The sequence below is a fragment of the Symphalangus syndactylus genome, chromosome 18 (genome assembly GCF_028878055.3).
Source record: "Symphalangus syndactylus isolate Jambi chromosome 18, NHGRI_mSymSyn1-v2.1_pri, whole genome shotgun sequence".
NCBI classification, from domain to species: domain Eukaryota; kingdom Metazoa; phylum Chordata; class Mammalia; order Primates; family Hylobatidae; genus Symphalangus; species Symphalangus syndactylus.
In genome coordinates, this window is record NC_072440.2 from 86,680,932 (window position 1) to 86,705,796 (window position 24,865).

Below are 24,865 nucleotides of genomic sequence, written 5' to 3' on the forward strand. Positions count from 1 at the left end.
TTTCCATTGCAAAGAAGTGTATGACTTAACTTAAACCAAGCAGTTCTTCAAATGAGCAATTTCCTGTGGCAGTCATCACTTAGCCACACCCTTTTGTCAACTTTAGATCTTTTTTTTTTGTTCTTGCAGATGGCCACCAGAGCTGCACTGCAGAGTGCATCTTCTGCTTCCATGTGTGGGGAAGATCAGTGTGTTCTCTGTGACCCAATAGTGTGAATTGCTTATCTGTTTCTGCATCAACTCAAATCTATCAGTGATTATTGCCTGAATACCTCATGCTTTCTGAGATCTACAGGTACAGATCTAGGGTTGAACTCTTTCTCTAAATAAATTTAATCCATGTGTGTTATATGTTGTATATCTTCATTTAGTGACTACAAAATGTCTAGCTATGAAATGTGCATGTTAATTACTCATTAAGCCTTTGGATCACCTTTGATAAGCCGGATCCTGTGCTCCCCGGCATTCTCTTGCACACCTTCTTTCTGAATGTTTTCTCACAGTTCCAGCTTTTACATGCCCCTCACTCCACCCCAGACGCTAATAAATTTCTGCAGTTCTTAATTCCAGCCCGTTCTTCTTGTTCAGGGTAAGACTCCTACATTCAGAGATCTCATGGACATTTCCGTCTTGAAGTCTCACTGGTTCTTCTGTAAATATGTGGTTCTAATAATTTTTCAGTTCCTTTTCTTGGACTTCCACGTAGATAATTACATCATCTGTAGGAAGCAGCAACTGAATCACTTTCTGATAGTTCTACCCCTGTCTCAATTTTTTACCTCTTTGTGTTGGTAAGAACTTCTAATTTGGGGGGAAGCAGTGCTTCCTGGAATTTCCTGGAAAGAATCACCTGGGCTGCTTGTTAAATATACAAAGTCCCAGGCCTTCACCCTTGGGAATATTAGTAGGTCTGGGTTGAGGCTGAGGAGTCTGCTTTGTTTTATTTTTTAAACAAAGGCCCTGGACATTTTTTATCTTGAGAAAAGTTTGGAAAACACTGTTTCAGAGCAGTGCTAAATAATAATGGTGATAGTCTTTTGTTGCTGCTTTTAGTGTGTCTGTACCATGTGTGATGTCAGTGGACTGTTGGGTCTCCTCCTATTTTGACCTGTGGTAGCATTTGTGACAGCTTTGGAACTGTGGTGTGTCCGGTGTAGCGATACAGTGGGCTATCTAAACAGGGCAGCGAGCTTTCTGTCCTGGTATTCATTCAGTGACATCTCAGTTCCAGGCCCTGGAGAGTGCTACCATACACAGAAGCGCATGGGAAGACCTCTTAGTCTTCCAACTCTCATACTCCCTCTAACTCCAGTCTGCCTTTCTTGGGATCCTGGCTGCCTGTGGATCTACTTCCATAGTATTTGTGTGCTCTGCTCTTTTTGGTTTTAGCTGACTAGAACTTTCGTTTACCAAACCCTTCCTACTTCAGTTCTGCCATGGAACCCATTACTGCATTTGAGTGCCAGAGAACTGTCTGCTGTCTGTATTGGAGAAGCAACTTCTAATACAAAGTTGATTTATAACACATGAAAGTTTTCTCTTACAGAGTAATATTTTGAAAGCTTTTACAGTTATGTCTTTGGTTCGAGACTCTTATTTATTTCTTCCACTCACAGGCAGCACTATGACAGTGTTAAACTATTTGCAGTTGCCTAATAACACTATATTTTCTTAGTTTTATGTCTTTGAATCTGCGATTCTAGTTGCCTTTATCTCCCCTCCTCCCCATCCTCCCAGCTTTTCTTACCAACCTCTGTATGTCCTTTAATTAGCTCAGGTATCACTTCTTTTTCTGATTCTCCAAGTGGCTTGATGTGTCTCTTCATGGTCTGCTATACCACACGGAATACCTCTTTCAAAGCACTTTTCACACTATTATAATCATCTTCATAGAATCTGCTTATTTGTCTGTATATTTCATTAGATTGTAAGTCCTTAGTTTATTTTCAGCCTTTGTATCCCAATTACACATAATCAACGTTTATTGAAGAACTTTATGAAAGTTGGCATTTTCCATTTGTTCCAGTTTTAAATTACTTTTGATTTTGGAAATGTTTGTTTTATGCCCAGCCAACTTGCAAAAAATGTAGGAGATTGATAATGTTCAGTTTTGGTAAGGGTGTAGAGAAGAGAACTCTTGAAGATTCTTGGTAGGAGTGTGAATAGATAAATGCGGGTGACAGAATTTAAATGCATGTAACCTTTGACCCAACAGTTCCTCATATAGGAATTCTCCCAGAAAAAACACTTGTACCAAGTATACTAGGATTTTTGTAGGAGAATATCATAGAGTATCATGGCAGCATTATTTGTGATAGCAAAAAAAAAAAAAAAAAAAGAGAGATGGCCAAAACACCAAAACATCCATTAGTGGTGAAATGATTAAGTTTATTATGGTATGTACTTACTATGGAATTCTGTGTGGTAGTCATAATAAGCGAAATAGATCTGTAAAGATCTATTTTATTTTACTTATTTTTATTTTTTTTGAGACTTAGTCTCACTCTGTTGCCCAAGCTGGAGAGCAGTTGCACAATCTGAGCTCACTGGAACCTCCGCCTCCTGGGTTCAAGTGATTCTCCTGCCTCAGCCTCCCAAGTAGCTAGGATTACAGGCACACGCCACCATGCCCTGCTAATTCTTTTTTGTATTTTTAGTAGAGATGGGATTTCACCATGTTGTCCAGGCTGGTCTTGAATTCCTGATCTCAGGTGATCCACCTGCCTTGGCCTCCCAAAGAGCTGGGATTACAGGAGTGAGCCACCGCACCTAGCCAGGAAAGATCTATTTCATAATAGATAGGTAGTCATAAGAAGTGGAATAGATGTGGAAAGAGGTTCATATTAAATGAGAAAAGCAAATTACATAGCAGTATGTATAATCTCAGTTTTGTAAGAATAGATTTGATTTTGTGTGTTTTTATTATTTTTCTTATTTATGCATAGGAAATTGTCTAGAATAGTATGCAAAGGAAAAAAGCCCTGTTTATCAAGTTATGCTATTTAAATTATTTGATTTTTTTTCAATGATGTGTAATCTTCAGTATTCATTTAATTTATCTTCCTCTGGAATGTCTGAGTTATCCTTTTTTGAACTAGCAAGTAATATATAATTTCTTATTATGAAATAAGCATATAGAAAAGACTTTATTGGGTTTTTAACATTTTGCTGGATTTGCTTCAAAACCTTTTTTTTTTGGAGACAGAGTCTCACTCTGTTGCCCAGGCTGAAGTGCAGTGTCACGATCTTCGTTCACTGCAAGCTCCGCCTCCGGGGTTCACGCCATTCTCCTGCCTCAGCCTCCCAAGTAGCTGGGACTACAGGTGCCCACCACCACACCTGGCTAATTTTTTTGTATTTTTAGTAGAGACGGGGTTTCATCGTGTTAGCCAGGATGATGTCGATCTCCTGACTTCGTGATCCACCCATCTCGGCCTCCCAAAGTGCTGGGATTACAGGCATGAGCCACTGCAACTGGCCCAGATCTTTTTTAAAAAAAAGAAAGAAAACATTACAGAAAAATTTGAAGCACTCTATATCCTCCAAACCCATTTTCCTCCTTCCTCAGAGATAACCTCTATTTTAAATTTGGTGTTTAGTATTTTCATTTATATTTTTGTTTTTTATTACTCATATGTACGTGACCATTAATGATTTATGGTGTTGTATCTCATGTTTTTAAACTTCATCAGAATAGCATCGTGGTGCACGTACCCTACAACAGTTTCCTTTTTTCACCTGCATTCTTTTTCAAATGATCTCCTTGTTGATGTGGTTATTTTCAGTGCCATATAGAATCCACACCTGTTATCCTCCTATTGATTGACATTTAGCCTGTTTCTAATTTTCTACTTTTCCAAACACAGCTTCAGTGGATTTTCTGGTACAGGTCTTCTGGTGCAGCATGGAGAGTTTCTCTTGTTCTTAGGAGTTATTCGATATTGCTAAATGACTCTCCAAGCTGGCTTCACTATTTTACACTCCTACCAGCAATATATGAGCTTTACTTATGGGTAATATATTACCTTTAATTCTCTTGTAAAGCAGTAAAATTCTCAACAAATTTTTTGAGAAGAAAAAATGAGACTATGAACTGCTGGTTAAAACTATATAGAGAAAAGAAATTCTGTCCATGACGTTAAACTAATGTTTAATAGAAAAGCCAATACTCAGTGCAACATTTTTCCCTGTTGTGTGTACTCACCACATCCCCCGTCCCCATTTGAATGCTTCCCACCCAGGCTAAATTGATGACAGCCCAATTAGGAGCAAAGCTTGGCCTTGAACTTTGGCCAGAAGCTTTGTTTTTCCCTATACATATTCACGACTTTTTCAGTTTTAAAAGTATTAGCGTTTCATGTAGCAGTTATTCATATTTCAAGGATACAGTTCTTAGCCCCAGGGTTGGTGTATATGGAACCATAAATTTATATTGGCTATCATGACAGATCTAGGAATGTGTCAGTCTACTGATGTTGAATTCTAGCAAATCTTTGTATTCTTTTTCTTCTCGAAAGGGAAGCCAAAGCTATTTGCCACTGAGCACAAGATGCTACTGTCCTTATGTAGCTCCCTCCTTGGCTGTTGTTGAACCAGTTGGAATAACAGTGGCTTCTTTTTTGTGGGTTAAGGGGTTTTTGTAATTCATAAGCATGTTTCAGATATGTGAACAAATTACATTTTATTCTACCTAGCCTTTTTTTTTTTGAGATGGAGTTTTTGCTCTTGTTGCCCAGGCTGTAGTGCAGTGGCACTATCTCAGCTCACTGTAACCTCCACCTCCCAGGTTCAAGTGATTCTCCTGCCTCAGCCTCCCGAGTAGCTGGGATTACAGGCACACGCCACCACGCCCGGCTAATTTTTTTGTATTTTTAGTAGAGATGGGGTTTCACCATATTGGCCAGGCTGGTCTCGAACTCCTGACCTCAGGTGATCTACCTGCCTCAGCCTCCCTAAGTGCTAGTATTACAAGCATGAGCCACCACGCCCAGCCCTACCTAGCCATATTTTTATAACTGTGAGCTAAAACTCCTAAGTCTTGGAAGATTAACAAAAATTACATGGATTGTATTTCTCTCATATATTAATCAAAATTATAGCTTACCAGTTAAACTGGAGCTTAGCAATTCTAATTTTTCACTTTTTATTGCAGTTATTTTGAAGCCTTTTATAAAATAACATATTAACTGAGTGATGTGTCACATGCCTATAGTCCCAGCTACTCAGGAGGCTAAGGCAGGAGGATTGCTAGAGCCTAGAAGTTTGAGACCAGCCTGGGCAGCATAGTGAGATCCCATATCTTAAAAAAATATCAAAAAGAGAAATTATATAATTTTCAAAATAAATTTTTATGAACTTTAATTGTATAAAAAGAAATGGGAATTTCAAGGTGGTGGATGGAGGGCACCTTACTTCTGAGGCTTAGATAGATTAGAATTTTTAAAGTAATCTGTAAGTACAATGGGCGGGGGCAGGCGGAAGGAAAGGAAACCTTTAGTAGGCCTCAGTCTACGAAGAATCTCTGTGAAAAGTAGATGAGATCTGTTTGCAAAAGGAAACCTGAGTCCAGAACCAGGGCAGGCGAGCATTGCTGCTAATGATGGGGATAGTGTCGTCAGTGTTCTCGCTTGGAAGTAGTTGCTACGGGGAGCTGTGAGGGGCCCAGGGCAAGTGACAGGGCAATGCTGGAAGTGTAGCATGGTGATGGAGGTGTCTCAGGCAGGTGTAGAGTATATAGGAGCTTGGATTGCAGAGATAAGGCAGGGTTCCAGGTGCTGGATGGATTCTAGGAAAACAGGAAGCTACCTTGCTAAGAAGACTAGCTATAAAGCTTTTCCATGAGGTGGCACCTTCCATCCCTCTTTCACTCTCACTGAAAACAACTCCCATTCCTGCCCTCCAGGCAGGCAGCACAAACAGAGTAGATGTCTGAACAGGAAGTCTTGACTACAAAGCTGAGCACTTAGTTAAAAATCACCCCAAATGAGAGGAACACAACTGGAGAAGATAACTGAGGAGGTAACAGAATAATTTATCTTAGAATTAATAGAATAAGCAGAACTAGATTTTGCAGCAACTATAGTTAATTCCTCAGAGAGATATAAGCAGTTATGTTTTCTACCAAAAATAATTAAGTAGTGATCCTGGAAATTAAATGTTTGATTGTTAAAATAAGAAATTAAATAGATGAGCTGATTAACAGGGTTTATAGCTGAAGAACAAATTTGTGAGCTGGAAGCTAGAACAGAGACGTATTCCTTAGTACATTACTATTATTATAAAGTAAAAGAAAACAAAGTGTAGAGGATGGATTGAGGATTTCCATCTAATAAGAGTTCCAGATAGAGGCTAAAGAAAATGCAGAGAGACGATACTTAAAGAAGCAATAGATCCAGTTTCAAGATGGTTGACTAAGCACATCCTTACCTTGTCCTGTTTCTACACCAAATCCATAGAAATGGTAAGACATTAAGTTAGCTTAATAAATTCCCTTTCCAGATTAAAAATAAGAAATGTTCCATACCCAAAGCTGTAAGACATCTTTAAGTGAAGGTGAGAAGTTACAGAAGGGAGCCACTAACACTGCCTGGAGGAAGTTCTCAGTACTGCTGGGACCCTGAAGCTGCTCAGCCAACTCCTTCAGAACAGATTCAGCCAAAGATCCCCTGCCAGGAGGCCACTGTTGACTCATATTGCAAGTGGACAGTCCTGGAGGATGTTTGCATGGCCAACAACCATGAAAATCCAGGGGAAGCCTAGCACAACAATATAAAATATGAACATATGAAACATCAACAGCAGAGTTATACCCTAGGAAGCAGAGCAATCAGAAGGAAACTTTAAATATAGGTAAATATAATTTCCTTAGAAGACCAAGGATAGACTTTCATGCTCATTAAAACAAGCAGAAATCATAAAACAATAAACAGGCAGTAGTGAAAATGAAAAATATAGTTGTTAAAGTAAACTCATTGGATGGGCTACATAGCAAATTGGATGTAGCTAAAGAACAAATGAGTTAACTGAAAGATCACGGTGAGAAGAAGTTCTTCCAAAACACATCAAGAGATAAGAAATAGAGTATGAAGGAAAAGTTGAGGCATTTAGGACAGTGTGGAAGTTCCATTATTTATCTAATAGGAGCTGTCAGTGAAGAAAATTGACCAGAGACAATGAAAAATTGAGGTCTCGGCTGAGCGCGGTGCCTCACGCCTGTAATCCCAGCACTTTGGGAGGCCGAGGTGGACAGATCACTTGCAGTCAGGAGTTTGAGACCAGCGTGGCCAAAATGGTGAAACCCCATCTCTACTAAAAATACAAAGATTAGCCGGGTGTGGTGGCACGTGCCTGTGGTTCCAGCTACTCAGGAGGCCGAGGCAGGGGAATTGCTTGAACAGAGGAGGCAGAGGTTACAGTGAGCCGAGATCACGCCATTGCCCTCCAGCCTGAGTGACAGAGCAAGACTCCATCTCAAAAAAATAAAAAAGAAAAATTGAGGTCTGAAAATATTCTAGAATGTCTGAAAATTATTTCAGAACATCTGAAAATATTCTAGAATTTCCAGTACTGAAAAGGTATAAGCCCTCAAATATTAAATAGAATAGGCATCATTGTGATAATGATGAAGAGAAATTCTTAGGAAACACTGGAGAGAAAAGACTGATGGTCTTCAAAAGAATCGAAATTCAAGTGCTAGATGTCATCACTGGTTTTAAGAAAACAATAGCACAGTGTTTTTTTGTTTGTTTTGTTTTTGTTTTTGTTTTTGAGACAGAGTCTCGCTCTTTCACCCAGGCTGGAGTGCAGTGGCGCGATCTCGGCTCACTGCAAGCTCCGCCTCCCAGGTTCACGCCATTCTCTTGCCTCAGCCTCCCGAGTAGCTGGGACTACAGGCGCCTGCCACCACGCCCAGCTAATTTTTTGTATTTTTAGTAGAGACGGGGTTTCACCGTGTTAACCAGGATGGTCTCGATCTCCTAACCTCGTGATCCGCCTGCCTTGGCCTCCCAAAGTGCTGCGATTAGAGACATGAGCCACCGCGCCCAGCCAACAATAGCATAGTGTCTTTAAGCTGCTGAGAGAAGTAACTCTGAACTAAAATTCTATCCCATCCATACTAGCTTTCAGCAGCAAGTGTACCACAGTAGCATTCTCAGACTTTAAGGACTTTGCTGGAAAAACTATTTAAAGATATACTGGCTGGGCACAGTAGCTCACACCTGTAATCCCAGCACTTTGGGAGGGTGAGGCGGGAGGATCACTTGAGCTCAGGAGTTCGAGACCAGCCTGGGCAATGTGGTGAAACCCCATCTCTACGAAAAATACAAAAATTAGCTGGGTGTGGTTGTGCATGCCCGTAGTCCTAGCTACTTGGCAGGCTGAGGTCGGAGGATTGCTTGAGCTCAGGAGGTCAAGGCTGCAGTGAGCCATGATTACTCCACTGCAGTAAGGAAAAAAATGAACCCAGAAGGTAATAATGGGATCCAAGAAAAAAGAAGGAAGCAAATAAATCAGGAAAACAATGGTTCATCTAAGCAAATATTGGTTGTAAAATATAAGATGATTTTTAATAAGTTGCAATTTAGGTCAACAAAGTTAGCAACAAGGAATTTTATGGGTAGGTGGAGCAAAAAGGGAAATAAAAACATGCCAAAGAATTCAAGAGGAGTATATAAAATGTAACTCCAACTTGTAAGAAAATATGATTTTAAGTATGCATTAAAAATTTAAGAGTGACTACTAGACAAGTTAGATATAAAATATAAACTTTAAACTATTATAAGATAACAGTGTAGCAAAAACAACCTTGACCAATCCAAGAGAAGACAGGAAGTAGGAGAAAAGAAAGTAATGGAAAATAGAAGATACAAAATAAGTCCTATGATTAAATTTAAATGTATATATTGATATATGTATATCCATAATCAAATATATATTACTGATATATATATATCAGTAATCAAAATAAATGGAAAAAACTAAACTCATCTACTTAAAAGATAAAAACTCAGATTTAAGAAAATGACAGAAACCACTTATGTGCTATGTTAGAGGATACAGTTATCAATAAATATTATTACAAATATTATAATTTTACAAAATATTAACATGAGACAAAACAACTCAAAGCAGGCAACATTGGGATGGACCGAGGGAGAGTTCAAATGCTAGAAAGTGAAATTTGTCAAGAATTGGTATCAGCACAAGCCTGTTTATCCTGCTCTTAGTAACATTGCATGTTTGTGGGTGTATGTATGTATTTATGTGTATGTAAACATATACATAAGTAATTATTACAGAGGCTTTCTGAGTGATGTCCCCGGTTCTGCCCTTTTCCCTTCAGTCTGTTCTAAATATAGCAGCCAGAATGGTTCTGCTAAAAGCATCAGATCCTTATCTGCTGGATGCACTCCAAGAGCTTGTCACCTTATTCAGGGTAAAAGCCACAGTCCTTACAGTGGCATAGAAGACACTAGCCCACCTGACCCCCTTACCTCTCAGCTCATCTTCTGCCCTACTCCCCCTTACTCCACTCCAGACTGACTGTGCTCACATCTTGCCATTCCTTCAACACACCAGGCAAACTTGCATTTTAGGGCCTCGCACTTGCTCTTCCTTTTGCTTGGAGAGCCCATTCCCCAGATGTCCATGTGCCTCCGTCCCTCACCTCCTACTGTTCTTAGGAAGAAGCCTCCCTGACCACAATGCAGTAAAATTGGAAATTAACAACAGAAAGGAAAAAAAAAAACCTTAACACACATCTTGAATTTAAAAAGAATATAAACTAACATTATGGAATGACAAGAATTCATAATCAAAATTGACAAAATTAAATGACTAGAAAAGCACAATGTACCTAAACCTATGCCTTACATCTCAAATGATACTTGATGAAAAATTATAACCTTACATGTACTTTCTAGGAAAGAAAAGATTGAAAATAAAAGAACCTAGATCTCAGTACTCTGAAACTGAAAGAAGTGCTGATAAATCTGAAGTAGAAGAGAGTAATAAAAATGAACCTAAAAATTATTGAAATAAGAAACTTGAGATAACAAAAAGATGGTTATTTGAAAAAATTAGTAAAATAGGTCTAATTTATTGACTAATTTCTTTAAAGTACAAACATAATTTCAGAAATGAAAACAGTGATATAGGGTACAGACAGTTTTGCTTTTTGTAATTATAAGAAAATACTATGAACAACTTTATGCTGATAAATTGGAAGACCTAAATGCAATATACAATTTTCTAAGAAAATAGGTATTAATAAATTTGGTAAAAGAAGTAGAAAATCTTTAATAGTCAATAAGCAAGTTAAAAATATTAGAATGAGAATCAAAGATCTACATTCCAAAGAAAGCATCAAGCCTTGACTATTTAACAGGTGAGTTCTCTCAAAACTTCAAGAAACAGATAATTTTCATTTTATATATACCATTCCAGAGTACAAAATCGGAATGTATCCAACCAATTTTACTAGGCCAGCATAACCTTCATCCCCAAACAGGCAAGGACAGCACCAAAAAGGAAAACTATAAGCTGTCTTCCCATAAGAATACAGGTGCATCTTTGGGAGGCCAAGGCGGGTGGATCAGCTGATGTCAGAAATTCAAGACCAGCTTGACCCAACGTGGTGAAACCTCGTCTCCACTAAAACACAAAAATGAGCTGGACGTGGTGGTGGGTGCCTGTAATCCCAGGTACTCTGGAGGCTGAGGCAGGAGAATGCCTTGAATCTGGGAGGTGGAGGTTGCAGTGAGCTGAGATTGTGCCATTGCACTCCAGCCTGGGCAACAAGAGTGAAACTCCATCTCAAAAAAAAAAAAAGAAAGAAAGAAAGAATACAGGTGCATGACTCTTAGTGGTAGATTAAAAAAAAAAAGAATATAGGTGTAAAATTTCTACATTAAAAAATTAGTAAATTAATTTGAGCATTATCAAGTAGCCCTTATCCTGAAAATGCAAGAATAATTCAACTTGCGTTTAAAATAATGAATAGAAAGTCTGGCCAGGTGTGGTGGCTCATTGCTATAATCCCAGCACTCTTGCAGGTCAAGGCGGGAGGATCACTTGAGGCCAGAAGTTTAAGACCAGCCTGGGCAATGTAGCAAGACCCTGTCTCTACAACAACAACAAAAGAATTAACTTGGCACAGTGGTGTGTGCCTTTCTTCTTAGCTACTCAGAAGGCTGAGGTGGGAGGATTACTTGAGGCCAAGAGGTCAAGGCTATGGTGAGCCCTGATTGCACCACCTGCACTCCAGCATAGGCAACAGAGCAGGATTCTGTCTCCAAAAAGAAAAAAAAGAATATAAGATCTATCCTAGCTTGTTGCACCAACCTAATTGCTGACTCCAGCAACATGGCAAACTAAGCTAATTGTAATCTTTCTCCAGTGACAGAGACATGCACGCTGGATTAAATATAACAACAACAATTGAAATGCAGAATTTAGCTTGACTAAAAGTCAGAGAAAGCCCTGGTTATCAGAATTAAACCTAAAACTGTGGTGTTCCAGGGGTCTATCAGATTGGATACTGGATTTAGCCCCAGAGGTTAGGGTTTAGTGCCCCCATGAAGTAGGAAATCTGTCTTGGGTTCACACAAGGTAAGTAGAACTAATATTTCTATAAAGGCCAGGACTTTAGAGGAGCTGCCTCCTTAAGAAAGAGGGCCTAGAAAAACTCCAGTGGCCCAGAGAAGGTACAAAAAATATCCAGCAGCCAGGCTCTGGGAAAAAAGAAAACCTACAAAATCTACCTTGAAAAACTGAAGTAATAATCTTTGTCAAGCCAAAGTGTTAAGTACAAGTTTAAATTAGTTAAAATTAAATTTGTGAATGAAAGTTTTCTGAAAAGTTTAGAGGAAAGAGATTTTATTCTAGTGAACAGTTTGCACACTAGGGAGACGCAGCCTTTGGCACAAAATGAAGGCACCTTCTGAGAGAACCAAGAGAGGGGTTGTCTATTGTAGAGAAAGTTCCTGTCGAGGTTCCCACCCTGGTCCACTTATGCAAAGGACGGTTGCAGACTTGCCTAGTTCCGACTGGTTGATGTTTGCTGAATTCTGATTGGTTGATGCAAGTCACAGTCTATTGCCTGAGGTAGGAACAGACAGTTATGAAAGTCTCAATGTTAAATAAACATAGGGTTTGCTGGGAAGGCAGAGTGTGTGTGTGACCTCTAGCAAGCAAATGGCTGCTTGGCTGTATTTGAATTTAGGCCATTTGCCACTCAGGATTCATCTGGAAGGATTGGCCCTTTCAGGGTTCACAAGTTAAAAATTAAGTTTCTAAGCCAGGCATGGTGGCTCACACCTGTAATCCCAGCACTTTGGGGGGCCAAGGCAGGCCCATCACTTGGGGTCAGTAGTTTGAGACCAGCCTGGCCAGCATGGTGAAACCCCATCTCCACTAAAAATACAGAAATTAGCCAGTCATGGTGGCACATGCCTGTAGTCCCAGCTACTCAGGAAGCTGAGGCAGGAGAATTGCTTGAACCCGGGAGGTGGAGTCTGCAGTGAGCCAAGATCGTACCGCTGCACTCCAGCCTGGGTGACAGAGTAAGACTCTGTCTTAAAAATAAATAAATAAATAAATAAATAAATAAATAAATAATAAAAAAGTTCCTCAGGCACAGTAGCAGCATTTCTAGTGTTCAGTAACCACGTGGGGCTAGTGGCTTCAATATCGGACGATGCAGGTATAGCATGTCTTCATCATCCCCTAAAGTTCTGTTGGATAATAGCACTGCTCTGAAGTACCTACCAGAAGCAGACCAAAAAAAAAAAAAAAGATCCCTCTGTAGCCATACACTTCCACAGCTCAGTTCAAATGGGACTCCTGTGCAGAAAACAACCCCTGCTAAAGGTGAACTTATTATCAAAAACTGCAAACCCAATCACAAAACAATCTACTGTGAGGGAGAATCAGCAAACAAACACAACAGGTAGGTTTAGCATGCCAAGAACTTTAGAAATGGCACATTCAAAAAGTTAAAGAAATGAAACTGGGAATAGTGACATTGTTAAAAGGAGCAAGTTGAACGAAGAAAGGCCAAATTGAACTTTCAGAAATAAAAAATATTAAAGTTAAGCTCAATGGAGGGTTTAAATAGAAAGTTAGGGACTGTTTGAGTGAAGATTAGGGTATGGGAATTAGATCTGATGAAATTAATCAGAATACAGAGTGCTGAACATAGATAAAAGGAGATGGAAAGTGTGAAAGGCAAGTAAAGGATATAAAGGGTAGAACAAAAAGATCAATCCAGATTTCTGTACCCAGCTAATCTATTCAAGAGCAAAGAAAAAATAAAGATATTTTTCAAAAAAGTCTCAAGGAGTTTGTCACCAACAAAACATTTCTGAAAGAATTAATAAAGGATATACTTTGAGCAAAAAATAATTTGAGGCAAGAAGGAAGAAATAGTGCAAAGTGGAATTGATAAATGTGGATCACTTTAAGCACCAGGTATAAATAATAATTACTAATTTTGGTCAGCTTATAATGTGCAGCTGAAGTACTAAACTATGGCATGAAACTGGTTGAGGCATGATTAGGTTTAAAGGACTTAAGTTACTAGGTGAGGTTACAGATGTTGATTAAGATTGTGGTAAGTGTTCATGTTAAAATAGAGAAAGTTCTTGACTTGTCTGAGGCTTTAGCAGGCTTTGGACCAAGAGTCTGCCACTGGGGGTTATTTTTCTGCTTGGATCCCCTCAAATGGTGTGGCTTGGAGCTTACGATGATGTACTCAGAAAGAGGGAGTAATTGGAAGTGAAAATGACAGGAATGGCCTCAAAGGCACCAATCCTGAGCTTTTTCCATTAGGCTGTTATGCTCCCAATGTCAGGGCCTGTCAGCGTATACCCTGAGCTGAAGATTGTGCTGTGCAAGGAATTAGCTTGAGGCTGATTGAAAACACAGTAATCTGAGCTCAAGAAAAAGTTTTTCAGAGTATCTCAGTACCTGGTTCATGGTTATCTGAGGAAAACAAGTCTCAGCCTTGGCACAGGAACACACATGAAACCATTGCAGTGAGTCGCCTCCTGCTGCCCACTTTGGAATCTGTCCCTCAGTTGGACACCATGCACCCACCCCTGACTCACCTTCATGACCCAACCCCGAGCCCCGAGGGTGGAGGAGAATGCCTCACTGCCCTGGCTGTCCCTCCCAGTCGCCAGCTGTTCTTTCTCAGAGTAATTTTACCTGTTGAGGGGCTGTTTGTACCACGAAAAGAGTGACAGACCTAGTTATATGAGCCCTAATTTTTACACTGAGTTTTAGTTTCTGTGCCTATATGTTAACATCTAATTCATAAAACTATTTTGAGAGTTAAAAGCACCCATTAAGTCCCTGACACTAAGTTCTCAATAAATGTTACTTTAATTTAACAACAACAACAAAAGTAGCTGCTAGAAGAGTAAACTCAAAGAGCAAATTTCCAAAAGAGGAAAATAAGAAAAATAAAACCTGAAAAGGACAAATAGGAAAAAGACGAAACAAGTAATGACATAATAAGCCATAAAAATGAATAAAAATATATTACTAATCAATAAATTCATTAAATTTTCTAGATAAAAAGCAACAGTTGTCAAATATTTTTAAGAATCTGTCTCAGCCAGGCACAGTGGCTCATGCCTATAATCCCAGCACTTTAGGTGGCCAAGATGGGCAGATCACTTGAGGTCAGGAGTTCGTGACCAGCCTGGTCAACATGGTGAAACCTGTCTCTATTAAAAATACAAAAATTAGCTGGGCGTGGTGGCGTGCACCTCTAATCCCAGTTACTCGGGAGGCTGAGGCAGAGAATCACTTGAACCCGGGAGGCGGAGGTTGCAGTGAGCCGAGATCGTGCCACTGCACTCCAGCCTGGGCGACAGAGCAAGACTGTGTCTCAGAAAACAAAAAAAAAACAAAAAAAACTTTCTCTATGCTGTTTACAAGAGACAGCCAAAAAATAAGGACACAGAGAACTTGTAAGTTAAGAATAAAAAAGACATACCAGGCCAAGTACTAATCAAAACAAATTTGTTGAAAGTATATTAGTCTTAGAAAAAGGATTTTAAGGCAAAAATCTTTACCAGAGTGGTTAGAATGGTAAACTTTAAACTTTGTATATTTTTATCATATTTATAAAGTCCTTACCAGAGATGTTTTATCAAAGATAAAAAGACAAAATTAAAAGTTCTACAGATATATAAATTAAAAGCTAATAGGAACACAGTGAGATTGAGAAATACATTTTCAAACATGTATTTTAACATATCCAGCAATGAATGATTGCACATTTTTTTTTCAAATACACAAAAACTGACCACATAAAGGAAGCCTCAAAAAAGAATTAGTATAATATCGTATAGACTATATTCTCTGGGAGATCAAGGGCAAAAAGATAAGAAAAGAACTGTACATTTGGTTATTAAAAGCTAAGTTGAAATTAACAAATTTCTGAAACAGCGTTGCGTACCAAAACTGATTCAAGATGGAATAGAACACTCAAATAATAACATAATTATTAAAGAAATTGAATTTTCTCAGTATATTTACACAAAGGAAACAACCAGGCCTGAGTGACTTTATGTGAATTTCAGCAAACATTCAAATAAAAGAATAATTGCAGTATTATGCACAATTTCCCAGATTCTGTAAGAAGTAATGAGCATTCCCAGTTTCATTTTTGAGGCTAGAATAACCTTGGTACCAAAGTCTTAAAAGTCAGCAAGAAAAGGAAAATTACAAGCCATTCTCTTCTTACAAATATAAATGAAAACATGAAGAAGATAGTAGAAAACTCGATTCAGCAGTGTTTAGGAAAAATAATATATCATGACCACACCAATTTTATTCAGCAATTAAGGGTATATTCTTATAATTTACCACATTCATAGATTGATGGATTAAATCCTTACAATTATCTCAAAAGACACATATAAAATATTTACTAAACCCAACATCTAAGCTTGGCGCGGTGAGGCTGAGGCAGAAGAATTGGTTGAACCCAGGAGGTGGAGGTTGCAGTGAGCCAAGATCGCACCACTGCACTCCAGCCTGGGTGACAGAGTGAGACTCAGTCTCAAAACAAAAACCAAAAAACCCAACATCTGTTGACAATTTAAACACACACGGAACAACAACAAAAACCTTAGTAATCCATGGGTAGGAGAAACTCCCTTAACCTAATGTAAAGTATTTGTAAAATCTGATAGCATCTCTTACATTTACTGGAAAAATGTTGAAAAGGTTTAAGATTGAAAACAAAACGAGAAGGCTTGTTATCTCCACTTTTTTTCAGCATTTTATTGGCGACCCTAAGAAATCGTAACCATTGTGAACTATTGGTGGAATTCAAAATGGTGCAACTTTTGTGGAAAGTAGTATGGTGGTTCCTCAAAAAGTTAAAAGCAAAACTACCATATAATCCAGCAATTCCACTTACGGGTATATAACCAAAAGAATTGAAAGCAGGGTCTCAAAGAGATGTTTGTACACTCATGTTCATAGCAACGCTATTCATGATAACCAAGGGACGGAAGCATCCTACATGTCCATTGGCAGTTTTCAGGGGCTGGAGGGAGGGGGCAAAGGGCATTTTTCAAATGCTTTCGGCTCTATGAGATGAAATGTTCCTGAGATTGGTTGAGCAACAACATGAATATACGTGAATATACTTCACCCTACTGAACTGTACTTATTTATTTATTTTTATTTATGTATTTATTTATTTTTTTGAGATGGAGTCTTGCCATCACCCAGGCTGGAGTGTGGTGGTGTGATATCAGCTCACTGCAACCCCCATCTCCCGGGTTCAAGTGATCTCCTGCCTCAGCCTCCCAAGTAGCTGGGATTACAGGTGTGCCCACCACCACGCCCAGCTAATTTTTTGTATTTTTAGTAGAGACAGAGTTTCACCATGTTGACCAGGCTAGTCTTGGACTCCTGACCTCAGGTGATCCACCCACCTCAGCCTCCTAAAGTGCTGGGATTACAGGTGTGAGCCACCACTCCCGGCCTGAACTGTACATTTTTTAATGATTGAGTGTTGCACTCCAGCCTGGGCAACAGCAAGACCCTGTCTGTAAAATAATAATAATAATAATAATAATAATAATAAAATGCGATGGTAAATTTTATGCTATGTATGTTTTATCACAACTTATAAAAAAGAACAGGGCTGCTATATACAAAACCTGTTTATAAAATAACTAGGAATAAGAACAGACATATAAATCCTTTATGGAGAAGAATTTGAAACTTTATTGAAAGACATTAAAGAAGATTTAAATACATGGGGAAATGAACGCAGTTATGGAAAGGAATGGTCAGTATGCAAAGATGTCACTTCTCTCTAGAATTATCTATAGATTTGATCAGTTCCCATGGAAATCCCAACAGGATTTTTTGGGTGGTAAATGACAAACTGATTCTAAAACTTAAGTGTAAAGTGCAAAGGGCCGAAGATAATGAACACACCCCTAAAGAAGAATGTACGTCTAGGGCACTTGCATTTCCTGAAAAGACAGGAGGAAGCTGTAGTCATAAAATCACTGGTGGTGGTATAGGGACAAAAATAGAATATATATCCAGCAAGAATATACGTAATAATAGTCCATTTATTAAATAATGGACTGTTAAATGATAAATGTAAGTAGTAAATGTAGGACAAAATTGGATTATTTCCTGATGCCGATCAAGACATTATTTCTAAGTAGATTGAGACTTAAATATGAAAACTGAAGACTATAAAATGTTTTAGACGGTAATGTGGGAGTATACCTTCTGGCCTCAGGAAGGGAAGTATTAAGGTACAAAAAGAACAGAACATAAAGGAAAAAATTACTAAATTGGGACCGCTGATATTTAAAGGTGTTCATCAAAAACATAGTACAGTGAGAAACAAGCCTCATAATAGGAGTTGTTTGTAAGATACAACTTTCCTAGGGTTAAAATACAAAAAGTACAAAGAACTCTTACAAATGAGTTAAAAAAAAAAAAAAGGCAATCCAGTGCAACCCTATGACAAAGACAGGAACAGGCATTTCACAGAAGAAGAAACACAAATGGCCCATAAACATAGGAAAAGAGGCTCAATTTTTTTAATAACCAGGGAATTGCAAATTAAAACCACAGTACCATTCATCACCCACTAGCTTGGCAAATGTTAAAATGTCTGGCAATAACAAAGTTGGCCAGAATGTGAAGTTTAAGGAACTCTCACACAGCTGATGAGAGTGGAAATTAATGTTACCACTTTGTAAAAACAAATTGGCAGTGCTTAGTAAAATTGAATGTGCGTAACACTATGAGCCAGTAATTCCACTCTTACAAAATTCTTTTTTTTTTTTTTTTTTTTTTTTGAGACGGAGTCTCGCTCTGTCGCCCAGGCTGGAGTGCAGTGGCGCAATCTCGGCTCACTGCAAGCTCCGCCTCCCGGGTTCACGCCATTCTCCTGCCTCAGCCTCTCCAAGTAGCTGGGACTACAGGCGCCCGCCACCACGCCCGGCTAATTTTTTTGTATTTTTAGTAGAGACGGGGTTATCACCGTGGTCTCGATCTCCTGACCTCGTGATCCGCCCGCCTCGGCCTCCCAAAGTGCTGGGATTACAAGCGTGAGCCACCGCGCCCGGCCTACAAAATTCTTATACATGGCCACTAAGAGACATGGACAGGAAAGTTACACCAGCATTGCGAATGAATGGAAAACATGGAAACATCCCAAATGTTTGTCAGCGGTGGAATGGATATATAAATTACAGTGTAATTAGCCAACGAAATACCATCAAGCAGTGAAAAAAATGAATTGCAATTACATCCATCAGAATGGATAAATTGTAACATAACTGAGTGAAAGAAGCAACTCGCAGAAGACTATATAGAGAACTATACAGATTTTATACCTATCTAAACAATGTATTATACATAATTGCTAAGATAATAAAGTCAAAGAAATGATTAATACAAAATCCAGGGTAGTGATTATCAGGAGAGGAGGAGGCAGAGTGGGAGTGGGGTATAGTATTAGGATGAGGGTCCATAAGGAGTCGTCAGAGTGACTAATGTTCTATTTCACAGGCAGAATAGTGGGTAGGTAGGTATTTGTTTTATACCTTTTTTTTTTTTTTTTTTTTTTGAGAAGGAGTCTTGCTCTTTCACCCAGGCTGGAGTGCAGTGGCGCGATCTCGGCTCACTGCAGGCTCCGCCCCCCGGGGTTCACGCCATTCTCCTGCCTCAGCCTCCCGCGTAGCTGGCACTACAGGCGCCCGCCACCTCGCCCGGCTAATTTTTTTGTATTTTTAGTAGAGATGGGGTTTCACCGTGTTAGCCAGGATGGTCTCGATCTCCTGACCTCGTGATCCGCCCGCCTCGGCCTCCCAAAGTGCTGGCATTACAGGCGTGAGCCACCGCACCCAGCCTGTTTTATAACTTTTAAAACTATACTGTACAGTCGGGTGTGGTGGCTCATGCCTGTAATCCCAGCACTTTGGGAGGCTGAGGTGGATGGTTCACCTGAGGTCAGGAGTTTGAGACCAGCCTGACCAACATGGTGAAACCCCGTCTCTACTAAAAATACAAAAATTAGCCGGGTGTGGTAGCATATGCCTGTAGTCCCAGCTACTAGGGAGGCCGAGGCAGAAGAATCACTTGAACCCAGGAGGCAGAGGATGCAGTGAGCCGAGATCAAGCGATTGCACTCCAGATTGGGCAACAAGAGTGAAACTGTGTCTTAAAAAAACAAAACAAAACTGTACAAACACATTTTATACTGTTTGGTGTGTGTATATATATGTAGATTTAGAGACAAGGTCTCACTCTGTCACCTAGGCTGGAATACAGTGGTACTATTGTAGTTCACTGCAACCTCAAACTGGTGGACTCAAGCGAACCTCTCACCTCAGCCTCCTGAGTGGCTAGGACTACAGGCATGTGCCATCACACCTGGCTAGTGTTTGGATATATATATATATATATTTTTTTTTTTTTTTGAGATGGAGTCTTGCTGTGTTGCCCAGGCTGATCACGAACTCCTGGCCTCAAGTGATCCTCCCACCTTGACCTCCCAAATTGCTGGCATTATAGGCGTGAGCCACCATGCCCAGCCTGGTATATTTTAAAAATATAACCTGTAGTGTTTTTAAGAGAGGATAGGAAATGTTTTGAAATTAGGTAAAGGGGATTACAGTATTGAAAACATAATATCCTATTTAAAATCATTGCCTAACAGTATTTAGAGAAGATTTCACTTTCTACGTTAAGACCTCTCCATTAAATCAGTTTTAGAGTGCAAGTTGGGAGAAAGTACAGAGACCTCAAAGAGCATCTCTGATATAGGAGCTTAAATGAAGTGGAGGAGACTCTGGGTCCTGCACGTGTAGTGTTCTTCTGTCCTCGCTCCTCTTTGCTTCCTTAAATTTTTAGTTGTCGACTCTCAAGTCTGGGGCCTCGTCCTAGGGGCTGACTGGACAGAAGAGCTAATGCCCCTGTCATGACACAGCATTTTTCAAACTCTTGCTTAGAGACTTTGCTATAGTAGCCTCCTAAACTAACTCATTATCAAAATTCACTTCAGGTCCAAGTCATAATCACTCTGCGATCTTTTAAGGAAATCCCTTATTTATGTGTTTAGACAACCTAATTGGATACATAGTTTTAAAATTTTTAGGGTAATCTCTTTTTTGATTTCTCCTAGGCCTTAGTTAATACTCTAATTACATGTCTTTATTTCAGTCTTTTTTCCTTCTCATACATACCAAGCTTCCCTTGATGTGTTTTAATTATTTGGAATTCATCCTGATGTATTGATTTTACCTTTCTATTTCATGGCTATTATTTTTAGGATGGAGCTAAAGTAGTCTGTGTGATAATACATTTCACATACATTGCATGAATTAATGGCAGATATAGCAAAAAATCATGAAATTAATACATGGATGACAGATGTACTGTTTTCATTATAAAGGTAAAAGTAAGGTGTTTTTGATGTCCCCTGATTGCATCTACTTGTAATCCTCAAAAAAAAAAAAAAAAGATTTATATGGTTTTACTAGGTAGGTAAAAGCAATCTGGAAAATTCATCTAGGTAAATAATTTGTTCAAATACAAAGATGAATAAGATGTAGATCCTACCCCTCAGAAGCAGCAGTATAACAGAGATGGACAAACAAATTAAAAATTGCAGTATGGGGCTGGGCACAGTGGCTCACGCCTGTAATCCCAGCACTTTGGAAGGCTGAGGTGGGTGGTTCACGAGGTCAGGAGATTGAGACCATCCTGGCCAACATGGTGAAACCCCATATCTACTAAAAATACAAAAATTAGCTAGGCATGGTTGCACACGCCTGTAGTCCCAGCGACTCGGGAGGCTGGGGCAGGAGAATTGCTTGAACCCGGGAGGTGGTGGTTGCAGTGAGCCAAGATCGCGCCACTGCACTCCAGCCTGATGACAGATCGAGACTCCGTCTCAAATAAATAAATAAAAATAAAAATAAAAATTGCAGTGCAGCAGCAGTATAGCATGGTAAGTGCAACAGTGGAAACAGGTACAGGTAAATGGGTAGCTTGGAAAGGCACTTGCTGTCGTATGGAGCAGTGAGGAAAGTCTTCACAGAGGAAAGGATGCTGACCAGCAGACTTGAGAGATGAGCAAAAAATGTACAGAAAGATAGATTGGGAAAGGGAGACCTGGGAAAGGCACATGCCAAGATACAGAGACCTAAAAGAGCACGGTGTATTTTGAGTCAACTGTGAGCAGCTCATCACTTACGTGAGTGGGAAGTGGAAAGAGAGAGAGGCAGGAGTCAGGTGTGAAAGCTTTTGTATGGAAAATGAAGGCATTTATTTAGATCTCATTCTGTAAGTGACTATCAGCCTTTGAAGGATGTTAAGCAGAAGAGTGACATGATCTCTGGGGGCAGTGCAGAAACTGTTTTAGTGGGGGAAGAATCAGCGTCACATCACGACTTGTTGGGCAAAAGGAAAATGGAAAGAAGTTAGGGGAGAAGTTGAGAATTTCTGCTATGTTTCGCTTTATATACTTTCAGGAAATTAGGTTACATCTAGACTTTTCCCAGAATTTTTTTCTTTTCTTTTCTTTTTTTTTGAGACGGGGTCTCACTCTGTCACCCAGGGTGGGGTGCAGTTGGCACAATCTCAGCTCACTGCAGCCTCGTCGGCCCGGGCTGAAGCGATCCTCCCACCTCAGCTTCCTGAGTCACTGGGATTACAGGCACATGCCACCGCACCAGCTAAGTTTTTTGATACTTTTTGTAGAGACCGGGTTTTGCCACATTGCTTAGGCTGATCTCAAACTCCTGGGCTCAAGCGATGCACCTGCCTCTGCCTCCCAAAGTGCTGGGATTATAGGAGTGAGCCACTGTGCCTGACCAAGTTTTCCCAGAATTTAATGTGTTGAAGGGAATAGTAGAAGGTGATTTGGAGCCAATATACAAAGTTTCTGAAGAAATCGTATTATTCAGTCTTTATTATAAAGTATTCATTAACTGTGCCTATATGGTCTTACAGGCAAACAGATTTTTGTTTATTTTGTGTTAAAGTACTACAACAAGCAGCATATAGAAGTCTATTGGGGACGTGGCATTGATGAGGCAGACAGCTGCAGCCATGTTTTATTTTCCAATTAAAGTGACACATATGATAATAAACTGCAGAGGCAGCAGAATGAAATATTTAAACTTTTTTACAGTTAATGTCCTGCCAAGAAAATCTCAGTTAACAGTGTTATTTTAGGGAAATTGGGTGGACGGTATAATCTGTATAAAAGGAGCCTCCTTTAAATATGAGTTTGAGAAGTGAATATTCTATGTAACCTAATTGTGGCATGTTGTTTACTTTTGTGCATATTTATGATCAAATCTTAGACTTGGTAGTCTTTGGTGGATATTATTCTACCTTCCAGAAGAATGCATTGGTATGCCAACTTATTTTTGTAATATAGAGTCCTGGGTCTGGTGCTGCCTGTGTATTGTGAATGTACTCTGTATCTGACTGCATAACCAGACCCCTAATATCAAATGTTCTGCCTCATGTTTATTTGGGAATATCCTAACATCTGGGGGGTGTGACTTACTTAGCTAATTTGCTAACATGCATAAGCTATGTGCTCTTAGCCTTTTAGTATTGTAGCCCATCAGAAAGTTCTTTTTTTTTTTTTTTTTTTTTGAGACAGAGTTTTGCTCTTGTTGCCCAGGCTGAAGTGCAATGGCGTGATCTTGGCTGACTGCAACCTCCACCTCTCAGGTTCAAGCAATTCTACTGCCTCAGCTCCCATGTAGCTGGGATTACAGGCATACACCACCATGCCTGGTTAATTTTGTATTTTTAGTAGAGACGTGGTTTCAACATGTTGGTCGGGCTAGTCTCGTACTCCCGACCTCAGGTGATCCACCTACCTCAGCCTTCCAAAGTGCTGGGATTACAGGTGTGAGCCACCGTGCCCGGCCTCCATCAAAAAGTTCCGACTCTGATTAGGAAATTAATGTTAACATCTTAGCAAAAAGGATCCAGAAGCATCAAAGGAGGGAGTTCTTGCCAAGAGTACATAGAGATGTCCAGAAGCAAAGTTGACATTACTTGATAGTGTGACTTTATGGTAAACATGAAGGAGAAACTGCAGAAATGAAGGACCACAGATGACCTTGGAACAACTGGAGGTTCCTTTCTGAAAGGCCCAATGATATTGACTGTAATGAACTTGATTTGTATTTGAAAAGATGTTTTTACACTCTTGTCACAAAGTTTTTTTTTTTTTGAAGTTCGTTGCATTCTTTTGAAGGGTTAATTCCTTACTATTTTCTGCTTTTACACAGAAATCTCCTGCAAAGAAGCTGAGCCATGCAATTAGTAAATCTTTGGGATGTGTACCCACGAGAGAACCCCCGCATCCTGTTTTTCCTGAGCAACCAGAGAAACCACTTGACCTTGCACATATAGTGTAAGTACACCCCTGGGTGTGCATGTGGATCACACTGAAATGGGGGCCTTGTGAAATTCCTGTGGATCAAAACCAGACATCGCTTAACATGAACATTCAACTTTTTGGGTTTTTACTTTCTTTTGGGGGAACTTAAGACTTCAGGCTTTCTTCTCTGTAAATCACCATAAGTGTCCACATGGAAACCTAGCTCCTGATTGCTGAAGCCTGAGTAATATGGCAGCCTCCAGAAACATGAGCCCATTGAAGAGCAATTATTGTTCTGGTTTTAGCTGGGCTGCCTTTTGTGGTTTTGGGTTCATTCCTTAAATCACTGGTAGAGATCTTTTTCTCTACAGCAGTAATGCCCATAGGGACTTAATGTAGACAACATGGAAATGAAAATCAACTTGATTTGCTGTTTTTTGTATTGAGGGAAAATTAAGAAACATAAGACTATATTCTACAAATAAAACTGGTATTTTGTATGTATTTATTTATATGTATTTAGTTGAATATTCAAGCTAAGTAAAGCAAAGCTAGAGGAGAACAATAAAGTTGAGAAATAGAGAAAGTAAAGTAGGGAGGAAGAGAAACGGTGAAGGGTAAGATTCAGCCTGTAAACTGCTTTCTTCTCTCTGAATTAAATGATGATACTATGCTTCCCTGATGAATAAATTTGGTAGAGTTTTGGATCACGAATCTTTATCAGGTGTTTAGAAGTTTTTCTGTTGGAGTGGGCATTCATTTTCTTTCACCTCCCTGATGGAAGGTAGTTTGACTAAATGAGCTCTAGAGAATCTTGATCTTTTTTCCTTTTTTCTTTCAATTATTTAGATACCTGTTTATATTTATTAAAATAATCCATGCATGTGAATTAAAAATTCAGTCATCCGGAAGAGCTTATAATGAATGCAACATACCCTCCCACACTTCACT

At 39.4% G+C, this 24,865-nt stretch overlaps 1 protein-coding gene across 26 annotated transcripts in view; it reads left to right on the forward strand.

Moving 5' to 3' along the window:
- DTNB (dystrobrevin beta) overlaps positions 1–24,865 on the forward strand; it is a 306,511-nt gene that overhangs the window by 121,166 nt on the left and 160,480 nt on the right. For all 26 annotated transcript variants that reach the window (XR_010117241.1, XR_010117242.1, XR_010117243.1 and 23 more), the window contains one exon: positions 23,823–23,947. Coding sequence is in view for 21 of the 26 variants with exons in the window: in XM_055253828.2 (XP_055109803.2) it covers positions 23,823–23,947 (125 nt within the window). In the remaining 5 variants the exon portion in view is untranslated. The remainder of the gene's footprint in view (positions 1–23,822; positions 23,948–24,865) is intronic.